Consider the following 24,761-nt stretch of genomic DNA (forward strand, 5'->3'; position numbering starts at 1 on the left):
CTGCTGAAAGGAAAACACCTTTTCTTAAAGAAAAAGCCATGAGATTCAAAAATTTATAATTAAACGGGGAAAGTTTTAATTTGAAAGTTGAAAATTCACTTTTAAGGCAATTAAAATTGAAAAAAATAAAAGGAAAGGGGTTTTTACACTTCACCAACTCCAAATCAGAACACTCACTAGAGCAGTTTTGCCTCTATAAAGTACAGACCTGGATAAGTACAGACATAACAACTCCTTTGCTGGTTTCTGCTCACAGCTCATCATCCAAACTCTCCCACCAAAGTTAGGACATTGCACGCTCACCTCTTCCAGATAGGACAATCCGGGCAGTTTTTGCAGCTCTGAAATAACTTCTTCAATAGCATTTTGTATTGCAATGAAGTCTTGATCGTCTGCTGTTTCAAACTGTAATCTGAAACAAAAGTGACAGTTTCAACAGCAGGTACAGTCTGACACCACGAGCCAGCCTGATAGGACTTTCCATCGACCCATACACACTGGGACTTCAGCAAGTCACTTCAGCAGAGTTACTGGAGACACGGCAACATTTTCAAGACTGCTCAGTGACTCTAAATGAAATTGGCTTGATTTTATAAAGAATTTGCACAGAACAGTTTCCACTAATTTTGAGAAAAGGATGTTCTACATGAAGCACATTTAAAAATGTGGTCCTGCTTCCCACAAATTTCTTGAATCTGTGTGAGCAAAATCTCTGGTTATTTTCAAGATATAATGCATTCTGCTTTGCCTAAATGTTTCAGGCTGAATGTTTAATATTAAATCACCATCACAGCAAAATAAAAACAGATTCAAACCTCCCATGGACCTGATACCATGGTTTTTTTTTTCTTAAGGAGATAGTAACCCGAGAAAATAAGAATCAAGATCAGTTTCACTTGATCATAAAATATTAATTTTTTTCTGGGGAAAGCAAGGGGGATGATCCATAGCAATAATCCCTGTATTTGTCCCCTTACACAGTGAATTCTTCCATTACTAAATTGTTTTAAAGTGATCTACCTACACCATACCCAAACAAACCTTATCACTTTTCAGAGATAAAAAGACATTTTGCTGTAACTTATAAAGGACCCTATTAAACATGTAAGATTTAGAGCAGCACTTGATACTCTGTGATCCTGTCTTACATCAGTATATCCCAAGTAATGGCATATACTATAAAACTAGAACAACCCCAAAATCAGTTAGGCCCACAGTCTGTGAATTATGATTAAAACCCAACATATTCGCTTGCTTGTTGCTATTAACAAAACCAAGTAGCTGAAGGCTGGTCTAACCTGCTAGCAGCTTTCCGAGCCAACTGCTTCAGCTTTGGAGATGCGTTTTGCAGCTTTTGTCTGACATTTTCCAGAATTTCAGTAGCAGCAGAGAGATCTCCTCCCGTGAGCGTGGGGTAGGTTGATTCACTTGTCTCAGCTCCGTCCATTTTTTGCTGGAGAACCCAATTTCTTGTTCTGTCATTGGGTGTATCCCAGGTAGTCTGTACATAAATATGGGTTTTTTTTTTTAATATATATATATAAAAAAAATGCATGTGGTCCAGTGCTTTAAAATGGAAACATTTGATTCTGAAACACACCCAGAAACTGAAGAACAAACAATTCTGACACAGAAAAGAGTTGGGTGTGACTACACTACTGTTGTAGTGTACCACTAAACTATTATTTGTGAACGGTATAGTGTGATGCCTCTCTTGACTAAGATCTAGCAATCATACAGCTACAGTGTGAACCCATTCAACAAACTCAGCCGGCAGGAAGCCATCAGGCCTTTCTGTTTCTTCCACCAGCAGCTCCTTTACCAGTTGTGCATGGAATTTGGGGAACTGTGCCCATGTGTTTGGGTGACCAATTCATAGTCAGAGGAGCAGGACTGGAAAAGCCCACCGTGGTCATGGAGGTCAGTTCACAGTCACAAGCAACGATACCACTGATGCTACCACAAGTGAAGCAACGCACTGAACATGTGCTCCTCAGCCTCACTAACACCCCCCAACACTGGCCATGGCAGAACTGCTAGCCCTCCCAAGGACACCTGAGTCTACGGATGTGCCTTTGGTTTTTTGACCACAGTGCGGTACCAATGAAAAAAAGCAGGGTGTTGCAAATGTCCCAGGAAGCAGCAGGACATTAATTATTTGAAACTCTAGGCAGATCCTGGAAAGCAGATCATACCATCTGCTGCCGAGGGGAAAAAGCCCCAACAGCCACTGCCAACCTGATCCAAGGGAAGATTCTTCATTGACCGCAGTGCTGGCAGTTACTTCTGAGCAGAAGAGCAAGGTGCACAAACTGAGCGTGGCAGGAAGGCTGATGCTATCACAGTTATCAATACACTCAACATCCTGCCTCTAGCTGTGGGTAGTTTCCAATGCTTCAGAAGATTAAAACCAGTAGCCAAATCAGATGAAGAGAAAAATTTCCTTCCTGGCTCCACAGACAGACAGCTGCCAAAAAGCATGGAATGATGGCAGGATGGGCAAAAACATGGTCAGCAAAGAGGCAACTCTCCTGTCAACCCTCTCTGGGCCTACCCAAAAATCACTCATGCAGCAACATTTATCTCTTACAGGGAAGTTTCAGAAGAGTTTTAGAAGTAATTTAAAAATAATTTTAAAACTTTCCAAACCTTTTATGAGAGAGAAAAATTTACAGGCAACAGTGGTTCCAACTTTCATTCATCTAAAAATTAGGTTAAATTCTTAAATTAATTTTTCACCTGTATACATATTCATGTATATGCTTGTTTGATTACTTACTCATTTAATTATTGAAGTTGTTGGGATATCACTTCTAAATGTTTCAAAGACCACTTGTGGTTTATGAACTAAAGATTAAGAGCGCTGAGCTGGAGCATTCCTGAGTAGGAATAGCTCATTCCTGCGACTGGGTGCAGGGAATATTCTTCTCCTATACTGAGACACAAAGTGTGTGTATACATTCAGATCCATTTCTCCTGCTCACACTCTTCCTTACACACCTCTACAGCTTCATTCTCAGAGGATGCATGTGAATAGTTTTAGGTAGCAAAACTGGAATGCTTTCCCTTTCCCTTTCTCTGGTGCCCTTATTCTGTGATCTGCAGACTATTTTCTAGATTGAGTAAAGGCACAGTGACACACAATGCTAATTGAACAAAAGAATTAAAAGCTAAATTGCACAGCTCAGTATCACACATTGCTCTCAGTCCTACTGTACCTCATTTGGATTGTGGCTTAGTGTCCTTTCAGCTTCCTTTCTTCCTTCGTTCTCCTGCTCTTTTTTCTGTAGTTCTTGGATTATTTCCTGCAACTTCTTTGTTTCATTCCCTAATTTATGAACTTCTTGCTTCTTTTCTCCAAGTTGCCACTGAAGGTCTTCTACTTTGGACTCCAGTTCATGGAGTTTCTTCTGTGCTATTATGTTAGCATCTTGTTCTGCTTGTAATGCTTTCCTCTGGATCTGCCTTTCTTTTTCCATTTGCTGTCTCACTTGCACAGATTCCAGTTTATACTTCTCCATCTCACTTACTAACTCCACTATACGGTCATGCTTTTCATCCATTTGTTTCTGTAGCTCTTTAAGTAATTCCTCAGATGGATTAGGTGTTCCAGCTTGCCCCTTATCTTCAGCACTTTGAAGCTGAGCACATAGCTCTTTTTCCCTTTCTAGGGCACTGCTTATTTCAAGAGCTCGAACCTTCTCTGATTCAAGAAGCACCTGCAACTCAGAATTACGGCCTCGTTCACGTGACAGCTGGGCAGCACTGAGTGCTTCTTGGGATTCAATTTTCTGTTGCAGATCATTTGACAGCTGTTTCTCTTGCTCCAAAAGTTTAGTTAACTCTAAGTTCTTTTGTTTTTGATCTTCAAGTGAAAATTTTAAATCCTTCCAGAAGAAAACAGAAGAAAAGGATTAAACCCATTTGTATATACTTTCCATTATCTTCTGCAAATTGCAAATATGCTACCTTTACACATGTCGCTTTTAACAGGTTTTGCTATTCACAATTAATGTGACAATACTCTGAATGCTGCAGTTGCATCTGATACTAAAATGTATTACAGGTGTCTGTATTCTAAAATCAGATCATCTCATAAAAGAATATTTGTAACATATACCTTTTAATGAGATACAAACAGCTGTAGTTCTGAAGTTGAAGATAACTAGCTGCTTTTACTTTCTAAAACTGTGGAAGTGATTTTGCAAGTTAAGATTTCAAGATGTAAGTAAATCTGTGCTGTTAAAGTGATCGCTTTTTTGTCTTGATACTTGTACTAGGATACCTGCTCTCTCCCTCACTATATCAGATACTGCAGAGGTACCAAGGAAGCTACTAATGCATTTTCTCCTAAAGTAAACTCCCTAGTTTGGTTTTCATGAGGTGAAACTGCTGACTCTTAAAATGGAGACAAATGGTATCACTCCTTAAACAGTATTCTTAAATACTATCTTTTATGAGTTAGGTTGCGGTGGGGGGTAGGTGTAGCCATGTTAGCAGTGTCCTGTCCCCCTGAATATCTGAAGGCTATTATACAAAGTAGAATCTTTTCATCTTGGCCCTGAAAAGCGCAGTTGTAAAATTCCTATTGATTTAAATGGAATTTGGATCAGGCCTTTTTCTTTCTTTGCCACACAGCTTCTATACATCTTTCTTCAGCTTTAGATAATATAATACTGCTGTTGACAGCAGAACATGGACCGCACACTGGACAAAAATGTAAGCCGAGATGAGATGTTAACCAAAGAATATTTGTGTGCTCCTTGATGTTCCAGGCCATTTGGGATTATGGAATACCTCAAGCTCTTCTCTTCCTCTTTCCTCACTGCGTTCCATTTTAGCTTTTTCCTTTTCGAAAGCCCACTGTACTTCTCTTGATTTTTTCTGTTCGCTGGCCATTGTATCCTTGAGAATATCTAGCTCAGCTGCTTTTTCTTTAACTTCAGTCCTAAAAGAGAAATGGGCAACCTTTAGATTAGACAATGGCTCTAATCCTATTACAGTAACATCAGTTACTCGATATTTATTCCATCTTGTGCACTGAAAACACTGCTCGTGTAGTAGAGTCACAGTGAAAAGCCTATTTAGAAAAACAAGCCTAACTCAATAAGAGTTGCATAGCTCAAAAATGACAGAAAGTGTGTCCATCCTGCTAACTTTGTAGCTGCCATTTTTTATTAATTGGTGGATCAGAGACAGCTAGTGTTCAACTTAATCCAGTCACTGGCCAAAATCTGAAAGAATGCAGGGAAAATGCATCTTGCTGCCATGTATCTCAAAGGGGAAAAATAAAAATATAAATAAAATCTATCTGGGGGGGCCGGAATCTATGCCCTGAATTTTCATTTTTTTGCAAATCAATTTTGCATCAATCTGCAAAAGAATCTTGCTCCTGATGGTCTGTAAAGGCTGTAAGGTAATCTATAAAGTAATACCAACTTAAACTCTGTCTTAATTTGTTATCTCTGAGCTGAACATTAAGATGCTGTGGGCATCATCCATCTGGTAAAGGCATAAATAACAATGGCTTTCGTGACTGCCAAATATTTGGCCTGTTACCCCTGCCGTTGATCATGCCAAAGGAGCACTTAGAAGTTACAGAATTTCATATGGAAGCACTTGCAAAGTCATCTTAACTCTGTAATTTTTTTCTCCACATTCAGTTTTGGAAGCAGAAAAACCTTTAATAAATATGGTATACGTATTAGCTTGTATACAGTAGTCTAATGTGTCAAAATTTAAAAAGAAACTTGATGTTAATAAATCATTAAATCAAACTATGAATCAGATCTTAATCTACAGAATTACATTTTTTGTCAAAAGGAACAGAAGTCTATTTTTTGTCAGGTATGTTTTACAGAAAAATTGAGAAGCATTTACATTACATGCGATCAATTTCCTTAATAATATCAGTATTACAATTTGAGACAACATAGAAAAGATCATCTTCACTGTCAACACAGAAAGTTTGGCACTGAAAGCCGCACCTGATGGTTTCTAGGTCCTTGAAGTGCTTGTGCTGTGCTTTAAGGGTTGTTTCAAGCTCTAGTTTGGCTTGCGCAAGTTCATTCTTCAGCTCAGCACCCATCATTCTCTCTGAATTCAGCTGTTCCTGAAGCTCAGCTGCTCTGTCCTTCATACTCCGGAGCTCCACTTGCATCTCCAGTATCTGTGACTGCTTCTGCTGCATATTATACTCCAGCATTTCTAATAAGAGTACCATCAATATGGAAATTACTTAGTAAACAAACAACACTGTCTATCCGGGTAAATTTTCCCCTAGCACAGGGAATGACCATGAGGCTATCACTAAGAGTGATATTTTAAAATAATATATTCTTTCAATAGTGGAGTGAAAGCAAAACCTTTATGCCTTTTATACTGGAGTACCTTTCACGCTTTCCAAGAAATCACTTCAACTCTTCAAAAGGCTATGTGCGCACCCATATCAATATGTATCATTTGGATTATGACTAACATAATCGAAGTTAGGTAGGTACGTATAGTTGTGAACAAATTTTTGTGACAAAACACTACAGTGAGCATTTACTTAATTTTAAAGTATCCCTGTTCTCTGAACTTTTTGTTGTTCATTCTAATTGCTTCTTAGTTTACTCATTATGACTGACTATCCAACTTAGATAATTTCAAAGCTTTTGAACCTAAACACTGAAGCGCATACATGGAAAATAACCTTAAAATACAAGCCCGATTTTTACAGCAACTGAAATAACTTTGTATCACTTTCAATTTGATACAAGTCATAAGAACACAGACTATATCTTAATTTTTGCAAAATTAGTCCAATAAGATTGAAAAAGATGAAAAGTATGCATGCTGAGAACATGAGTATCAAAATCAGAGAGCAAAGAAAGTCAGTATTTTTTCACCTACAATGTTACGAGCACTGCCATGAAAGCATTTGGAAATAGACGTATATTACCACAGAAGTCACCTTGGCTTTTTGAATCAATCTCTTGTTCTCTCTTTGGATTATTTTTCTTACTGTTCATCTGGGCACGTAATACTTGAATCTCCATCAGCAAACTATTTCTGTCTGCATTCTGAAGACAGTCCATTGCTGCTCTCTGGTTAGTAGCCTATTAGCATTAGAAACATTTAAAAGTAAAACTCCAGATTTTATTAGCATATCTATGGTGTGGATATTACGTTTACTTACACATTCATAGCGCATATATATTCAAAACATTTTCAATCAAGTCATAATTAAGTCAATATTATAACATTGGGAAGAACTGCCTTTTTTTTTTTTTTTTTTTTCTACTAGGCATCAAAATTATAGAATCAAGAGAGCTACCAGTTTTATGGCAAACTGTAATTTTCCTCACTAATCCTTTCATGTTCCAGAGGAGATAACTGACCTCTCTCTGTCCCATAGCAGCCTTATCACTTCCTCTTCTTACAACTTGCTTCATATATACAAGCTACCTTTTCTCTTAGACAGTGTAACATAATTCTAATTAACTTAATGAAATCAAGCTCAGGACAACTGTGTTTAATTCAAATTGATCTCTGAAGGCTGCATTTTTTCTATAGCTTGTGCACCCAAAAATCTTTCCCACACCACATGTTTTTCTTTTTAAAGATACCTCTTCTTCCTACAAGTCTTACTTTGTTTTCACCCTTAGACTGTCAAAACTACTATTAATACATATATTTTTGAATGGGTTTATACATTCAAAATTAAAATCTAATGTAGACAAACACACTTTGCCTAAAGTATGTTTTATATTACCTGCTCTTGTAGTCTGTGCTCTAACTGATTCATCAATATCACTGCATCTCTTGTGCCCAGTTCTGCAAGTTCAGTTTGAAACACAGCAAGAAGAACATTTTGTTCTCTCACAAAAAGCTGTTGAATAGCATGCAGAAGTTCTCCTCGCCAGTCTGAGACACCTTCAGGAGGTTCAGTACTTGCATAAATCTACAATGGTATAAAAACAATTTAAACAGCAGAATTCAAAGATTACATCAAGAATGGTCATTATCATTTTACATCAAGTGTGTGTTTTCAGTGGAATATTGAGCCTTTCTTACTCAATAGCTACGTAACATTCATTCATACAAATGGATGTGTTTATTCTACATGTTATGATTTCTTCTGCATGCATAAATGCTAAACTTACCTGTGTTTTAGATAGAAGCAATTTAGCTTTTTATAACTGAAAACTTAGCCCCGTGTAGTTATTATTTATGTTACTGCATCACACCATCCTTTTAATTTTATGGATGTTACATGTATGTTCCTAGACTCTCACAGAGATATGTGGTAGTGTGCAGATACTGTGTATGAAGAAGATTTAATCTTATAATGATATAAAGTTAATCCCCCCACTTCGCATGCTGAAGGAAATGCAGAAGTAATAGAAACTACCAACATATACCTAGAAGTCTAATTGGGATAATTAGACAGGTGAGTCCTAATAAGTTTTAACAGATTACTGATTAATACTGTGTTACATTTTGAACAATTTTCCCCCTCTTTTCTCTCACTACAGTATCTTTTTAATAGCATCCAAGTTCTACTACACCAATAAATAACAACATTAAAAAAATCTACTTTAACTGCTACTGGAAACATGCTTTCAAAATAGAATTATTTTTAAAAGGTGGACCTATACAGTCAAAAGCCATCGATGCACAGAAGAACAAATGCAAACTGTAATTTAAGGTATATTTTACTGCCAGAAAGTGCGACATACAGTTTTCCTGCATATTTTTGAAATCTTTTGCCTTGTAGCAGTATATTTAGAGCATTTAAACCTGAATTGTGAATGTGCCTTATAAGGTTATCATAAATTATTTTTTTTTTTAGATAGAACTATATGATATTATTTATACCTCAGCTTCTCTATGAAGTTGCATTTTTGCAATTAGGTCTTTCAAAGATGAAATGGTGCTTAGAAAAGCTTTCCTTTCCTCAAGCCAAGATTCTGGCTCTTGCTTAAGAGGTGGTATCTCTCTTTCACCATATGGAGATTCAGTGAGAGACAGCACCTGTATGCCTTCATGATGGACTGCTTTCAGCAAACCCTACAATAAATACAAGAAAAAATCAGTAATGCCAGTCCTAATAATAACAATAATAATAATCTTATTTCATACATATTTGAATAGTGGTGCTTCTAAATTGATCAGCATAAGGAAACTATGTTTCCTCATATCAAAGACAGAAGTGTCACCCAGTTCTTTGTATCTGCCAAACAGTGGAACTTACTAAATAGGTGTATTTTTCCTCAGTTTCAAATGAAAATTCCCAAAGTTCATCTGTCAAATCAATACTCAAATTTTAAAATGGTTGCTGATGGAAACTGACATTTTAAAAACAAAGTCCTGGGAAGCTTCCAGGTGAGCTTTGCAATTCACTTTTTGAAATTACTATTAAGCTAGGGCTTTGTTGCAAAAGACTTGCCTTTTTTTTTTTTAATGTAATTAAAAGCATGATACCCTCACTGTTTATAATAAACACATTTGTTTACTTTCATAAGCAAGATATTATATTACACCTATAATAACAGAATCTAGAAAACTGTAATAGATGATCATAACATTATCATTAATACACAATAACTACAATAAATTATAATTAACAGTAGTTATATTTCTCATAATCATAATTAAGAACAAGCCTACAGTTACAAAACTCATATTTAACCTAATTTAACATGCAAAAATGCACATCATTTATCATAAGTATTTTAAAATGTATTAAAATAGCAGACACTTTAAAACTTATCTAAATGGCTCTCTTTTCACTAATCAAGCATCAGCTAATCTAAGCTTTTGGTAGTATCACTCTTGTTCCATAATAAAAACGATCAGTTCTATTTTACCTTAATTTTTTTTGGAAGTAAATCTGTTGAAGTTTCACCTTCATCTATTCCTTCAGATATGATGTCAGATCCCTGGGTCTGAGCAAGATACATTCCTTGACTCCAGTCTGAACTGGAGTCTAAAATAAAAGGAGAGAAAAACATGAAAGCTGGATTACTGTGAAACTTTGAAGAACAAGCATCAAAAAAGTATTTTTGTCTGTTGTTGTAACAGGTGGTTGCATGTCACCAGAGTTGATTCTAAGCCTGGAGACTACCTGTTTTATAGTTTTTCTTGCTCAGTTTCAAAGCAGTGACAGCAAAACAAAATAAAAAAACCAAAAATCCTAGTTTAGTTCTAAAAGAGAAACAACTACTTGCACAAACACTTCTGCCAAATGCCCCCCCCCTTAACATGCTTAGCTTTTGCCTATGAAAAAGATCATATTAATAATTTTTATTGCTCTTGGAGAAGTCAGTACCTGACATTATCTCCCACTGCTAGGGAGCTGTAGCTTTAAATTCTATCAAGAGATGATAAAGCTATGCTGAAAAGATAATGTAATATGTAAGAAGAATATAGGAACTCCAGTGGGAAGAAAAACATTAGCATCTGATGCCTCGACTCAACCCATCTCCACTCTAGTCATCTTCCTTCCTTAGCAAATTAATAGACATGGCATGCTCAGCACCTTGTCTTAGTGCGACAGGCGTCTGCTTTGATCTGGGGAGTAGCTGTTTTATTTCTTAGAACACAAACTCTTTAATGGTAAACTTAATATTAAAAAAGCAGACTTAATTTATAATGCTGTTTGAAATCTATAAAAACAAATTTCTTACCACTAGAACCTCCATCTCTAGCTTGATACAGTGGAGAACGTGCTAATCCAGAAACTGGGATTCCCTATATTCAGAAAAGAGAACAATCAAATCCTTAATCACCCCACACCCACTCACAATAAGGAAACCAATTCTAAGGAGCAGGAAACGATATGAGCTTCTCTGTTCAGTTTCCCCTGCAATCAAAGTGATCAAAAAGGAGATGAGAAAGATGGCATTCAATAGGGTGACCTACACTTAGTCCCCACTTCACAGAGCAGGACGGGTCCAAGACAGTAGCACAAGGAAGCATCTGATAGTCGAGCACACTCCCAAACTTAAATTGCTGAGGAAGGGGTTCACAATCTCTCCCTAGGCCGTGGAAACGTTAGAACACTTAAAAGCTTTATACTGAACATGTGGTGGTTCACACTTCACAGACTTTAAATGGAAATTTCTGTAGCAGGAGCGAAAGCACAAACCAAAGTAGTTCAGTTAATATAAAATAGGATACATACCTCTTTAGCTCGTAGAGTTTCTATGACTTCCTTTAAAGTATTACATTCTTCAGTCAATACTTGCACTGCAACAAACTTCTCTCTTTTTAATGCTTCAGATTCAGAGATATGCCTTGTCTCCATGTCCATGATTTCAGCAGCATGGAGTTCTTGCATTTGGTCGATTTTTTCAGTAAATTCTCTTATGATCTCTGCAATCTCTTCTGAAGAACATCCATTTTGCAAATCAGTTTGGATTTCTGCATTTTTAACAAGGACTGGTGAAGTTTGCATACAGCTGTTGATTTCCACAGTCTTGTCTGTTTGCGATGATGAGCTTTTTCTAATTAGAGTAGACTCACTGCTTGACAAATCACACAGTATTTCTGCATCTTTTTTGCTTGCAGTTTTTGCCGTTTCCTTGTCCTTTCTCACGTAACTTGCAAGCCTCTCTTCTGCTTGAACTAGGTTCTCTTTGACTTTGCACAGGTCTTCCTGAAGATGTATCAGACTTGCTTCTTTTACCTGTAAATGTGGAGAATCTGAATTGCAGTCCCTCCAGATACTTAAAAAAAAAAAAAAAAAAAAAATATCTAAAACCCAAACAACCCTCTATACCATTAGAGCTCAGTTCAGTCCTATTTTAAAGCAGTTATGACCCGTGGTAACAAATATTATCTCCTAAGAAATACAGCTCTAGATCCACTGTTGCACTATAGTGGACTGTAGAACTATGTACTCTGGCAACAAGTGAAGATTTGGCCTACAGCATCAGCTGTATTCCACTGACAGTAGGTAGCGAGCGACTGTTTTTCTTAGTGGCATTCTCAGTACAAGATTAAAAAAAAAAAAATAGCACGCGTATTTGCACAATAAGTCCTGTATAATCATTTGCTTTAAATACAATATGGAACAATCTGGTTCTTACTGCTAGTTCTTGCTGAAGTTTTTCTGCCTTTTCTTTGTAACTGCTCAGTTCTTCCTTAGCAGCAGCTGCCTCTTCTTTAACTTGCTCTAATTCAAGTTCATTAATAAGCACATTTTCTTTTTGACTTTCCATGAGTTGTGCTCCTACCTACATGGCAACACAAGATACGGAAAATGGTGAAGAATCTTATGAAGAATCGACTATTAACAGCACTGATCACTTTCACACCAACTTAGAAAAGCCACAAATGAAAACACCATAGGGGAAAACAAATATATGTTATTTGGATTAACATAGCCTCAGAAAATTAAGACTGAAAGACCATTTTCCTAGATTAATTCCCACAAACTGGATAAGCGTGGGAGGAAAGACTGTCTTCTTACAGTTTACTGAACGGCAAGCATAAATTGGCTACACCACGTAGAAAGCACAGGAAGGTTAACAGAGAGTAGGAAATGAAGTCTGATAATATCATTAAATTTATAAGACATATAAGAGATTCATTCAACCTGCATTTGGATGAAACGTCTTAGAACCTTTGCTGGTCCAGCACTGGGTTCCATGATGTCTCTGAACTTAAGAGTTTCAGCAACCAAGCCCATGCTTGGGCTATCAAGCATAGTCAACTTTGACTGAAGGTTTTAAATTCAGAGGCAACATAACCAGTGGTGGATGGAAATCAGAACAAATGTATACTGGTAGAAACTACTGATGGGAAATATCTTTGGAATCAAGACAGGAAAGCAAGAAAAAGTAAACCAAAATCAAAGCATACATAACCACCACCACCCCCCCCAACCTGTACAGACAAATTGCTATGACTCTCTTATCGTTCTGAACCCTCTCTTAGATAATTGTTATAATTTTATCTCCCTACCTCCCTGCCATGTAAAAGTGTAATTCACTCCATTCTATGTCAATTCAAAGTAAGAATAAGAAAGTATATATCCAAAATTCAAAATCATCCTATATTCATGAAAAGGCAAAGTGTTTTTAATGCAAAATGGAAACTGATAGTGGGATTCACCTAAAATAACATCCTTCTCTTCTTTGTAACTTCAGGAATAATAGAGAAATGGAGGTCTACCTCACACAGCAAAATATTCCTATCACTAGTCTCATTAAGAAGTGTTTCATTCATTACAGTTTACATAAAATAACACATTTTAGTGAAAACAAGCCAAAAGAAAATGGCATCTAATTACCTGATAAGTCTGCATTTCTTCTTGCTTAATGTATTTCTGAATCTCTCCTTTGTGTTTTTCTTGAACCTCTTCCAGTAATTGCTGAAGTTCTAAGAGTCTCTCTTCTTTCACTTGGGCTTCCTTTTGTGCAACTTCCACATTTTCTTTTTCTAGCTCCAAGTTATGATTTACCATTGCCAGTTGGTTCTCCATCTCACTAAGCCTCTGTGTTAAGAGTGATAATTTAGATTCCATCTCATTTTCAGTTCTATCACTCAAATCCTCTGTTTGGGCATTCTTGCTTGCTTCCTTCACACATTTAGAAGCTTCCTGAATTTCCTGCATTAATTTCCTTTGCTCTTGAACTGCATTTAGCTGAACCTGACTCACAAGAGCAGCAGCAACTTTTTCCACTAGTGTCTTTTCCAGTTCCAATATCCTCTTTTTAAGTGTTTCTCTTTCAGCTTTGCCTTGCTCTTTCAGGACTTTTATTTCATTGTAGGACCGGCACAGTTCTGAATCTTTTTCCTTAATGCATGTCTGAAGTTGCTGTAGTTGTACCTCCATCTTGCTAATGGCAACTCTTGTATTCTCATCTGGAGACCTAAGCTGGGACTGATCTAGCAACTCTACCTTCTCACATAAGCCTTCTTCCACTTTTTCAGTTTTCCCGTTGCTCCTATCTTCTGTTTTTTCCCTATCACCTTTCATCAATGCACACTTATGTTTCTCGGTTATTCTTTCATGCTCTTTTTTTAACATACTTATTTCTTCCTTTAGCTGGTTCATTTTTAACTTAGTTTCCGCAAGCTCATTCTGTGTTCGAGATGCCTCTACATTTATGTTTTCTACTTGCTTCTCCAAAGCTTCCTTTTCTGCCAGAACTGTTTCAAGTGTGTGTTTCAGACTGTCAGCATCTTCTTGAAAAGCAGCAATGTCTGCAGGTACTTTTTGTTCAATATTTGCCAGTTCCTAAAAAAAAATTCAACTGCTCTACTTCCTCATAATTTTTTTTCTTCACACGTTCTTGATCACTTTTCAGACATTCTACCAGGGCTTCAAGCTCCCGTATATGCTCATTTTGCTCTTCAATAACCTGAGGGGAAAAAAAAAATACAAGAAGAGAACTTCATTGTGGGTAACTATTAAACCCTCAGCTAATTTTTCTCCTGGACTTCACAGCAACAGTTTAATCAAATACTGAAACATCTTGTAAAAGAAAGTATGTCCCCACTGAATTTCTTAATGGGATGTCTCTCGTAAAGCTTTATGAGAATCAGGACATCTTCACATAGGACTGACAAAGTAGCCTGTGACCTTGATGAACTGCAAAATAGGTGTGAAAGCATCAAATGAAGTGAAAGCATTTGCAATATTCACAGAGATATGAAACACTGAAGTTTAAGTGTTCACAATACTTTTTTCCCAATAGTTTGGTCTAAAGCTCTGCCTCATCTGTTTTATTGAAAATTAAAACAGAAACAAGTGGAGTGGTCATGTCTGCTATTCAGTCTTCTTATGAAATCAAGGTTTAATATACTATTTTTACTCAAAGAATTCCAAGGAACCAAGATTTATGAAGCTTAAAACTTACAGATAAATTTTCCTGCATCACATTACATAAAGAACTTCCTTTAAAAAAAAAAAAATTCCTCAAGCTTACCATATACAGGTCAGATATGTTCAGTTAGATTATATAGATACTGTGCTCTTCATGCAAAAGCACCACTCATTCATATGGTCAAACAGATTTATATAGGACACAGCCAGTTAAGATGGATATGTATTTTAAATACAAATAGACCTTTAATTAATTGTGTTGAAAAATACCGTTATAACATACTTTTTAGGCTGAGACCACAGAAAACGCCTATCAGTTGACTCTGACATTTCCTATCACAAACCTAAATATGTGTTTGTCTGTTTATGTGTGTGTGCATACGCATATGCAGATGTGCACAAAAACACGCAGGGCAAATAGTACCCATAGACCCAGAGCACAATTACATCTTTGTGCTATAGTTTAAATGAAAGTAAAGAGAGACAAAATTATAGAAGTATTTATTTTAAAATGTATATGACTATCCAAACAAAATTCAAAGAGATTGGTGAAGACATGAAGAGAGTGAGAATAACACTTTACTAGATTAGTTCTAAATACACTTAAAATTACAGGCTGTGTAAGGGACTCAAAATTCCAAGAAATTCATAAAATGATGTAACTGAGCAAATACGAAGGTGATGACTTTATGATGCAGAAAAGAGAAGCCATCTTATATCAGCTTCTAACAAGAAATAAATGAGTAGACGCAAAAAATGGAACAAACACTAAATTTAATAAATAAAAAAGTCTTCACAAAAGGAAGAATAAGACAAGTTATCAGAGTCCAATAGAGGAAGTTTTACGGAATTCATTTAAAAAACCTACTTGTTGAATTGCAGTGGGAGCAAATTCTCATTTGATTGTAGAAGAATGACAAAAAACCCTTTAGAAAGTCAAAATAAAGACAGACCAGATTATGAGTAGTAAGTCTAAGAAACAAAGTGGATATATTTTCTTAAGGGAATGTCTGGAGATCTGAAATGAACAGTACTTCTACATTGGAAATGAAAAAGGCAGAAGTAAATCCGTCAAGAATATTTGGAAAGACATACTATAAAATAAAATCAGTTATGGTACCTAAAATAGGTAAGAAGTCTAAAAGGGCTTTTTAGAAATATGAAGAAGAAAAAAAATGCAGAAGAGAAGAAAGATGACTAAATTCATTACTAAAATAGCCAGCTTTTTCCTTTATCTCTCAATACTTCATTAGGTTTAGTTAGTTAAATAGAATAGTAAGACAACTTTGTAATAAGTATAATATGTACAAAAATAAATGAGAAATGTGACCATATAAATTAGAGGGGCTGATTTGCCAACTAAGAATTTATTTTTAAAAATCCACGGAGACTAGAGGAAGTTCAAAAACACTAAATAAAATGTGAACAAGTCATTGGTGTTCAGAAGAAAAGAACAGTGATCCTGGTGATTGCTATCAAGTCAGCATAACAGTTTCTGTTCTTCATAACATAATGGAATAAAGGACCAGAGAAGGCAAATACAGCAATTAAAAGAAAAGCACTTAGTGGGATGAAGATGTCTAAGGGAGTAGGAAAGGGATTAACCTAAGAACAATCTATTCATATTTAATACTGATCTCATAATCAAGCAGAGTAATTATTTAATGTCCTGGAAAATATAACTGAGTAAGAGGATGAAATTAAGAAAATGAAACTTCATAGAACAGGAGAAGAACCAATCGTTAAAATGAATTATGCCTGAATCCTGGGTATTTTTCTCAAGGCAAGAAATGTAACCATATTACTGTGGTCACTGTATAAAGCAGAACCGTTCTGGATTCCTAAAGTATGATCTTTCCTAAATCAAATTTCCTAAATCCAATTCAAAGTTTTGTCATTATTCACTGAGGTTCATTATAACTACATTTTGCACATAAAACTGCAGTGAAATTATCCAGCTCGGTCAGAGCTCTATTTTAGTGGATTCAATATGTCCTAGTAGAATGTTACCCTAAATGTTCAATCAGCTACTGAGTGGTAACAGAAATCCTGTTCTTACCTTACTGAATAATACTTGCTTTGGGGTTAAAGTTTGACTAATAAATTTTCACATTTAAAATGGTTAGAATGCAGAATTCATCCACTGAAAAAATCCAATTTTCTTTCTATAAAAAATGTGAGACTGAAGGCCTGTTTCTGCTGCCACTTAAATCAATGCAAAATAAGTAGTATTTCTGTTGAAATCAAATGCGTTTTATCTGTATAAAATGGAAGTAAACCAGAAGATGATGAAGCTCATTATCATAAAAAACACATAATTGAAAAATAATAGAAAGCTACAGGTGTTAAATCTCAGTAAATAAAAGAAAGATGAATCTGCCTCTTTCTTTCTTGCTCTCCATTTCTAATAACACACATAATTTTGTTTGCACATCCACCATGCTTCAAACAGGATTAAAGATGTTGCCAACATCGGTATGATGACAAAGTATTTACACAGGCTCATGGAGCACAAAAATTCCAACTGCTAAAAAAACCCTATAAAATCCAACATGATCCAGCAGGTGTCACTGAAACATAACACTGAAAGTAAGTCATTGTAGGGAAGATGGTAGAATGAATGTTGAGATTGAATTCAGCTACCTACATACTATTAAATGTTCGGAAGTACTAGAAGAATAAGGAATGAAGAAGAACTTAAGACAAAAACTCAAGCAGAAGTAAGGCAGAATAATAAAAAGAAAAGCAAGCAAAAAGTATTCTTCATAAAAAAACGAGACAAAAGAGGAAAAAAGGATTAGCGTTAAAGCATTGCTTGAAACTGAAGCATTTGCATTTTTAAATTAAGGCAGCAATAGGAGATAATGTAATTGGGGGGGGCAGCAGGTTTTTTTTTTCTTTGAACAGCTAGCAACACAAAGTAGGACTCTGAAAAAGATTTCAAAAGGATGTACTTTGTTGTCAGTTGTGACTTCAAGTTGCTGTTGCAGTTTTGCAATTTGTTCATGAAGATGATCTATTTCCTGCTCCTTTTCTTGCATGATGCGAGCGAGCCTCCCAGCCACTAAATGATGGTCCTTTATGGTGGCATCTTCAGATTTCTGGATAGCTAGTCCCAGTATTTCCATTTCATCCTACCAAAAAAAACCCACCCAAAACCATGTTACAGTTGTACATAACGTTTTCTGCATATTCTTGTATGAGTATTTAAGGCATAGGAATTAAAATAAACAAATTGCATGGAATAAGAAGTAATTATATGAGCCTTTTAGTGTTTTTTGCAAGTTGAACTGCGGAGTGCTTGAGAAAGCATGTGGCAGCTTGTTCGTTTCCAAGAATTTATTTCTGGGGAGGAGGGAGAATAAAGCTCTAGGCTTCTCTGTTACACAATTACCTTAAATAATTTGTTCTCTTGTTCAAGTTCTTGCAAGTGTGTAGTGGACTCCTTTCGCTGAATTTCTAGTTGCATGTGCAATTGTTGAACTTCTTCATTTTTATTTTCTAGCTCCTCTCGAAACTGCTCCAGTTGTTCCTCAAGGTTCGTGACCTATGTTTCCGAAACAAGTGGTGGAAAAGGAGTAGACAGTCATACCAAAAATTAAATGTCATAATTTGCAAGTGCAACATCTACAGTAAACTGGCTTGGTCTGCAGAAACAAAAGAAGTGTACTCAGTGACATTCTGAGTCCTTAAATTGAATGGAATTTTAAAACCCACTAAAAATCAGCTGAAATCACTATGAAGTTTTTCTTAATTGGGATTAATTTTGCCCAGAAACACCCTTGTAAGTCATAAGCATTAACTTAGACAGTAACAATTATCATGGCTCACAAGAGAATTTCAAAGGGATCTGGACTGCTGTCTCTCGATCCGTTAAAAAATTTCATCTGTGTAGTTCACTAAACTCAACAGAAAGCAAAAACCGACAAACCAAAATATCAGCAGAAACATGAAACATTTCACAAGTATTTTACCTCCTTTTCCTTTCTGTCCACAGCTTCTCGTTCAGCTTGCAGTTGTACTTCAAGAGGTAATTCTCCCTTTACTATGATGGTGCCAAACTGTTTCCTTTCCTCCACCTTTAAACAGAAATAATATTAATAATAAACAAATTAAAAAGATATATTGTTTTGCTCTTAAGAAAATAAGAAAGTAGTAAATACATGATAATTTTAGACCAAGCAATACCTTTTGCAAGTTGTCCGCACTGATGATTAAGGCTTGTTCCAGTTCTCTTATCCTGCATTCTAGTTTCTCAATTTCTTCATTTCGTTCTTGTATATCTCTCTGAAGTTGCTCCTTAGAGAGCAAAAGCTCACTGCATTTGTCCGTTTTTTCTTTTAGATGATTTGTTAACTGTTCAACCTGGTGACAATATGGCAAGAAGATGAATATACTGTACTAGACTGGAAGGGTTTGCTAGCAATAGCAACAGCACTCATTTTTGACAGAGAAAAAATATCCCTCTTTTTCTCATAACGGAACTCCTACTCTTTAGGTGAAACAGAATGTAAAGTTAGGATACTGTAGTGCTACATCCAACAAACGCAAACAGCATTTTTTAAGAAGCTGTATGTTCGGTGCTATATCACCTACTCTCTAGAACTGACCCTGTCCTTCTGAAGCCTTCAGACTCTCTAGTCAGTTAAAAGCAAGTAGCATGGCATCCCTATGCAGCCCACTAAAACGATACCTTTAACATCTACGGATGGAATGTCTTGACCCTAAGGTCAAGATGCTATTTGCATCTTTGAGGAATACCACAGTTCTAAAAATCTAAGGAGTTGATTAGTGACATACAGACATCTCCTAAAACTCACTGGGTCTTTAACATTGAAGAGAATTGCTATACTTCAACCTCGAGAAACAGGAAGTTTTGTTTTCTTGCTGGGTTTGTTAAATGGGACCAAACAGATGTGATGGATGATATAATTTCACTTTCTACCGGGGACAAAGCATCCAAATAAAGCATTCTGAATCTCAGTAGATCAGATGTTTGCAGCTCAGAAACGACATATTAAAAGAGTAACTGAAGTAGCAGAGATGGGAATGATCCCAGTTCTAGCAGTATTTCAGAAATTATTAATCAAAATTACAGGTAAGAAAGATGTGTAACAAATCCATGGTATTAGGCCTGATGCACAGAGTTAAGACCTGAGTTAAACTAAGCAATCGAGCAAGAGACATGGGAAGTAATGTTTGTCCCACTCAAGAAACTGATTTCAGTATTTACAATTAAGAAGTTACGATGTAGCCAAAAGGTAGAAGACTCAAAGCATTTCAATAGATAGGAGAGAAGAGGACCAGAACATAAAGCTGACAGGATGGTATTATTGACGTTATCCATCCATGAGTAACATCAAAGTCTGAAGTGACCACAGAAAAGTCCTGAGAGAGAAATGGAAAAAGAAAAATCAAGTCTAGAGCAAACTCTTTATGACAACCCTCCCTGGAATAAGTTGACAGCATAAGCTGAAACAACAGTAAAAAAGAAATGAAGTTATCAACAGAAAATGCTCATGGCATTCATGCAAAGCAGAAGAGCATTTCAAAAAATGTGCAACTATGAAAAAATAAAGCAGCTATCTCAGAAAAGCATGAGAAATAATGATAAAATGTATATTTATGAAATACTCCAAGTAACACTGTGACATCAAAATATACTATATAGTAAGACTATGTGCCTCATTTGATAAAAATTAAATGTAAATCTAATACCCTATTGAAAATTCTGTCTATAATTTGTAACGTATGACATTCAACACCACCCAGCACTAAAATAGCTGCTACACCTGTGGTGCCTGCAGACATTATCTTATTGCCTATCTTTCTACCTACTAAAAAAATTCTGATTTAAAAGCATCTAATACAAACCTCAACATTTTAATCACAGTTACAGATGTCTTTAATTTTACAGCATGCTTTAAATGTCCATTGTAGCATATCTGCCAACTGAAGAGTATACATATATGTGTATATGTGCATATAAATCAAGGCAATTTTTACATACAGATTCTGTACAGAAAAATAGGGCAATTTTTATTATGCTATCAAATTTGAATTTTTTTTCTTGGGAGAATTTTTTTTTTTTTAAATGTGAGAATTTTAACCATGAATTCACACACTACCCATGCCTCAAGTTATAAACAGACACATAACGAAATGAACTCAAAATGAACATCCTGGATTCAGGAAAACGAATCGTGCTGAAAAGTCTCCCCCATCTGTGGAACGTGTCAACAGGAAAGGAGCGCGCACACACTTTGCAATAGAAGGAAATAGATGCAGAATTGCTCCATATGTGTTGGTTAACATATACCCAGCTAATTCCAGAAGATTCATTGTTCACAGAGGCTGATGACAGCCATATCACATAGTACTGACTGAATACTTTGACTGTTAAGATTTCTTACAAACCTTTGTATTAAAATATATAAAAAACCCCCATAAAATACACCTCTAAATCTGAGAATTGTAAGTAAATAAATATTTTGACAACTTACATCTCATATATACCAACTTATGTCCTATTACTATGGTCCTAAACTATATAACATAGAATACTAAATATTGCTAATATTTAAGAATTTAATTACAGCAACTGAACTACCTTAGTGAGAACTTTGACTTCAAAATCGCAGTGCAACCTAATAAGGGGCATTTTAATACTGAAAATCAGGCAAGAAAATCATGCAAAAATATCAGCCTTGCTCAAAAAGCAGGACACAAGAAAACCCACAAAAAATAAAATGCAATTTAATTGACTAACAGGTCATCAAACAAAACATGCAAAAGCTTCATAATATATAGCATTTGCACTGCTGCCCCTTTTCTTGCTTTTGCTGGGTCTAAGAGTTTTCTGTGACTTCCTTGAGCTGCTGTTCTACAGTCACTAAATTTGTTTCAGTGGAGACAGACTTTCACTGGAGAGATTCAAGTGTACCCAGAGAGCGCTACTACATCTCAGGCGCTAAACCTTGGTAACTCAATTTCTTCAGTTGTGTACCTGTGCTATAAACAGGATGTCACAAAACAAAGTAAGAACATGTGAAATTGCTAAAGTAGTCCTGAATGTTTCCACAGGCTTTTGAAAACAGTGGATTTTCTAAATTAAGTTATATGAAAGAGCCTTTTTGAAAGTTATGAAGTCTCCATATGTCTACTGCTAAAACCAACCAACCAACCAGCCTAAAATACCCCCAAAACACAGTTTCACCACTTTCCCCCAACACCTTACCCTTCATCTAAGGGGATTTACTTTCCTGGCTTGTAAACGGATGCAGGTTAGGTAAACCATAAAATAGCTTCATTACAGTATCTTAACAGCTGCCAACTTGTCATTTATATTCCTTGAGTACAAGTAATAAATGCGTTACCTCTCTGGTTTGATGTTCATTGACAGGCTGACTCCTCTGTGGAATCTTAAGCTGTTGTTCCAGTTTCTGTATCTCTTGCTGGAATACGTCTCTCTCATGCTCTCGGTCAATTGCTTGCTCCTGAAAGTTAAGAAATTATGTGGACACACCATTTGATTTAAAAACTATCTAAATTAAACATATTATTACTTCTTATTTCTGTTAATGTGAGGCTGGTAACAGTATGTCAGTATTTTTAAGGTAGCAGAACCTCTTGCAGCTACCATTAACAACAACTTGTTTCATCATTCAGGGCAATGAATTTCACATTTTTTTATTGAAAAATTAGGACAGCATAGATACATCCAGTATTATTTCACAAAAATGACAGTTTTGTTTCTTCTATTCCCAAATGGTAGTAAGCCAGTATTTTATGTTTTTCTTTCCTAATGTTTGCCTTTGATATATGTAGCATAAATAGAACTTAAGAATAGAAATTAACTCCATGTTAATATTGACGAGGAGCCAACAGAAGAAAAAAAAAATTAAATTGTTTGAATTTTGCATTTCAATTTTACTTTTGACCAGTTTCAGTTGTAATATCCCAGTCTGACATTTGGGAAGTACATCTTTATATAAGAAATAATGTGCAACTGGTCACATCCAGTGAAGCATCACCTTTAAATGCCACTTTGTAAAGCAGACAAACCTTATAAGATGCATTAAAATAAACTAGCTGAAGTATCTGATACAAAGAGGAATGCTTCTGTTTAGCATCAAAATATTTTGCAAAAATTCAGGAAACAAGAAAAAAACCTCAACCTTTACAAGTTGCAGATTTTAAAACCTCACCTGCTAGCAGAATTCTAATGCTGCTATTACAAACAGCTACTCATCTCAGTAGTCTGTAACTCTCCAGTTCATGCTATTGATAATCCCAAACCGTAATGCATTTATGACTATGGGACCTGTAATAGGAATTTTTACTTCTGAACCTTGTCCTATTATGACACACTAGTTTCAGTGAGAAAAGTAATCTTATAACTGTAGAAAATGAAATAAAGCAAATCTATTTGTGCTAAGAAGTATCTGGAAAGATCTCTCCTTTAATACTGGTAGTAATAGATAACGCAGAGAAGGTGCCACAGGGTGTTATATTTATTATGTAAAAAATTATTCCACCCTACTGCTGTCAGCTAGAGTTAATTGAGAAGGCACAGAAATAATAGTTTTCTCCCAATAGCAGCATAGGACACTTAATAAGAATAAAATGGGAAAAGAAGGAGGCAGGGAAGATGGAGTTTGCTGAAAATTGGGTAGAGTCTAAAACAAAATTGCAGAGACAGTCTGAGGCAGGAAGAAGTTGAGTACAATAGAGGCAGCTGCCACTGTGAATGGGGACAAAACTACGTATAATATAACTGGCTGGAAGGTGTAGCTTAATATCTGGAGGTAGATTCTTGGATACTATGAAGGAAGACTATAAAAGAAACTTAGAGAAATTATTCTTTCAATTTCCAAGTACAAATAAAGCTGACTACTTAATTCATAGAATCGTAGAATAGCTTGGGTTGGAAGGGACCTCTAAAGGTCATCTAGTCCAACCTTCCTGCCGTGGGCAGCGACATCTTCAACTAGATCAGGTTGCTCAGAGCCCCGTCCAACCTGACCTGGAATGTTTCCAGGGATGGGGCATCCACCACCTCTCTGGACAACCTGTGCCAGTATTTCACCACCCTCAGCGTAAAACATTTCTTCCTCCTTAGATCTAGTCTAAATCTACCCCCCTTTAGTTTAAAGCCATTCCCCCTTGTCCTGTTGCAACAGGCCCTGCTAAAAAGTTTGCCGCCATCTTTTTAAGAAGTCCCCTTTAAGTACTGATAGGCTGCAATAAGGTCTCCCCGAAGCCTTCTCTTCTCTAGGCTGAACAACCCCAACTCTCTCAGCCTTTCTTCATAGCAGAGGTGTTCCATCCCCCTGATCATTTTCATAGCCCTCCTCTGGACCCGCTCCAACAGGTCCATGTCTGTCTTCTGCTGAGGGCTCCAGAGTTGGACGCAATGCTCCAGGTGGGGTCTCCCCAGAGCAGAGTAGAGGGGCAGAATCACCTCCCTCCACCTGCTGGCCACGCTTCTTTTGATGCATCCCAGGATACAATTGGCTTTCTGGGCTGCGAGCGCACATTGCGGGCTCATGTCCAGCTTTTCATCCACCAGTACCCCCAAGTCCTTCTCGGCAGGGCTGCTCTCAAACACTTAATTCCCCAGCCTATATTGATACTGGGCATTGCCCCGACCCAGGTGCAGGACCTTGCACAGACTTCAGACTAATTCTAACAGACTTTATTGAAAAACATGGAAATTCCACAAACTGTTAAAAATGAAGGTCACAGAAATTTATGTTTCCTCATTAATTTTAGAAGTTTCCCATTATTTTAAACATTTAAGAAGCCTACTAAGTTATACTTAGACATACAGAGCAGTCCTAAGCAAGCATCTCAAACGAATTTTCACCTTTTAAAATGTTAATTAAATTCCTGGGCTGGAACCTCTAACACTGTTACTATCGTGTGCTTCTTTATGTTT

The 24,761-nt window shown here is 36.3% G+C and overlaps 1 protein-coding gene across 1 annotated transcript in view; it reads right to left on the reverse strand.

Annotated features, from left to right (window-relative positions):
* Window positions 1–24,761, reverse strand: part of AKAP9 (A kinase (PRKA) anchor protein 9) — a 118,657-nt gene that overhangs the window by 6,737 nt on the left and 87,159 nt on the right. The window contains 19 exon segments of the mRNA XM_009330588.1: window positions 304–412; window positions 1,299–1,501; window positions 3,219–3,887; window positions 4,798–4,948; window positions 5,988–6,207; window positions 6,956–7,100; window positions 7,757–7,945; window positions 8,863–9,054; window positions 9,855–9,973; window positions 10,674–10,737; window positions 11,171–11,674; window positions 12,078–12,224; window positions 13,283–14,234; window positions 14,236–14,357; window positions 17,776–17,955; window positions 18,216–18,368; window positions 18,796–18,900; window positions 19,010–19,186; window positions 22,198–22,317. Of these exon segments, the coding sequence (XP_009328863.1) occupies window positions 304–412; window positions 1,299–1,501; window positions 3,219–3,887; window positions 4,798–4,948; window positions 5,988–6,207; window positions 6,956–7,100; window positions 7,757–7,945; window positions 8,863–9,054; window positions 9,855–9,973; window positions 10,674–10,737; window positions 11,171–11,674; window positions 12,078–12,224; window positions 13,283–14,234; window positions 14,236–14,357; window positions 17,776–17,955; window positions 18,216–18,368; window positions 18,796–18,900; window positions 19,010–19,186; window positions 22,198–22,317 (4,521 nt within the window).

The sequence above is a fragment of the Pygoscelis adeliae genome, unplaced genomic scaffold (assembly GCF_000699105.1).
Source record: "Pygoscelis adeliae isolate BGI_AS28 unplaced genomic scaffold, ASM69910v1 Scaffold27, whole genome shotgun sequence".
NCBI lineage: Eukaryota > Metazoa > Chordata > Aves > Sphenisciformes > Spheniscidae > Pygoscelis > Pygoscelis adeliae.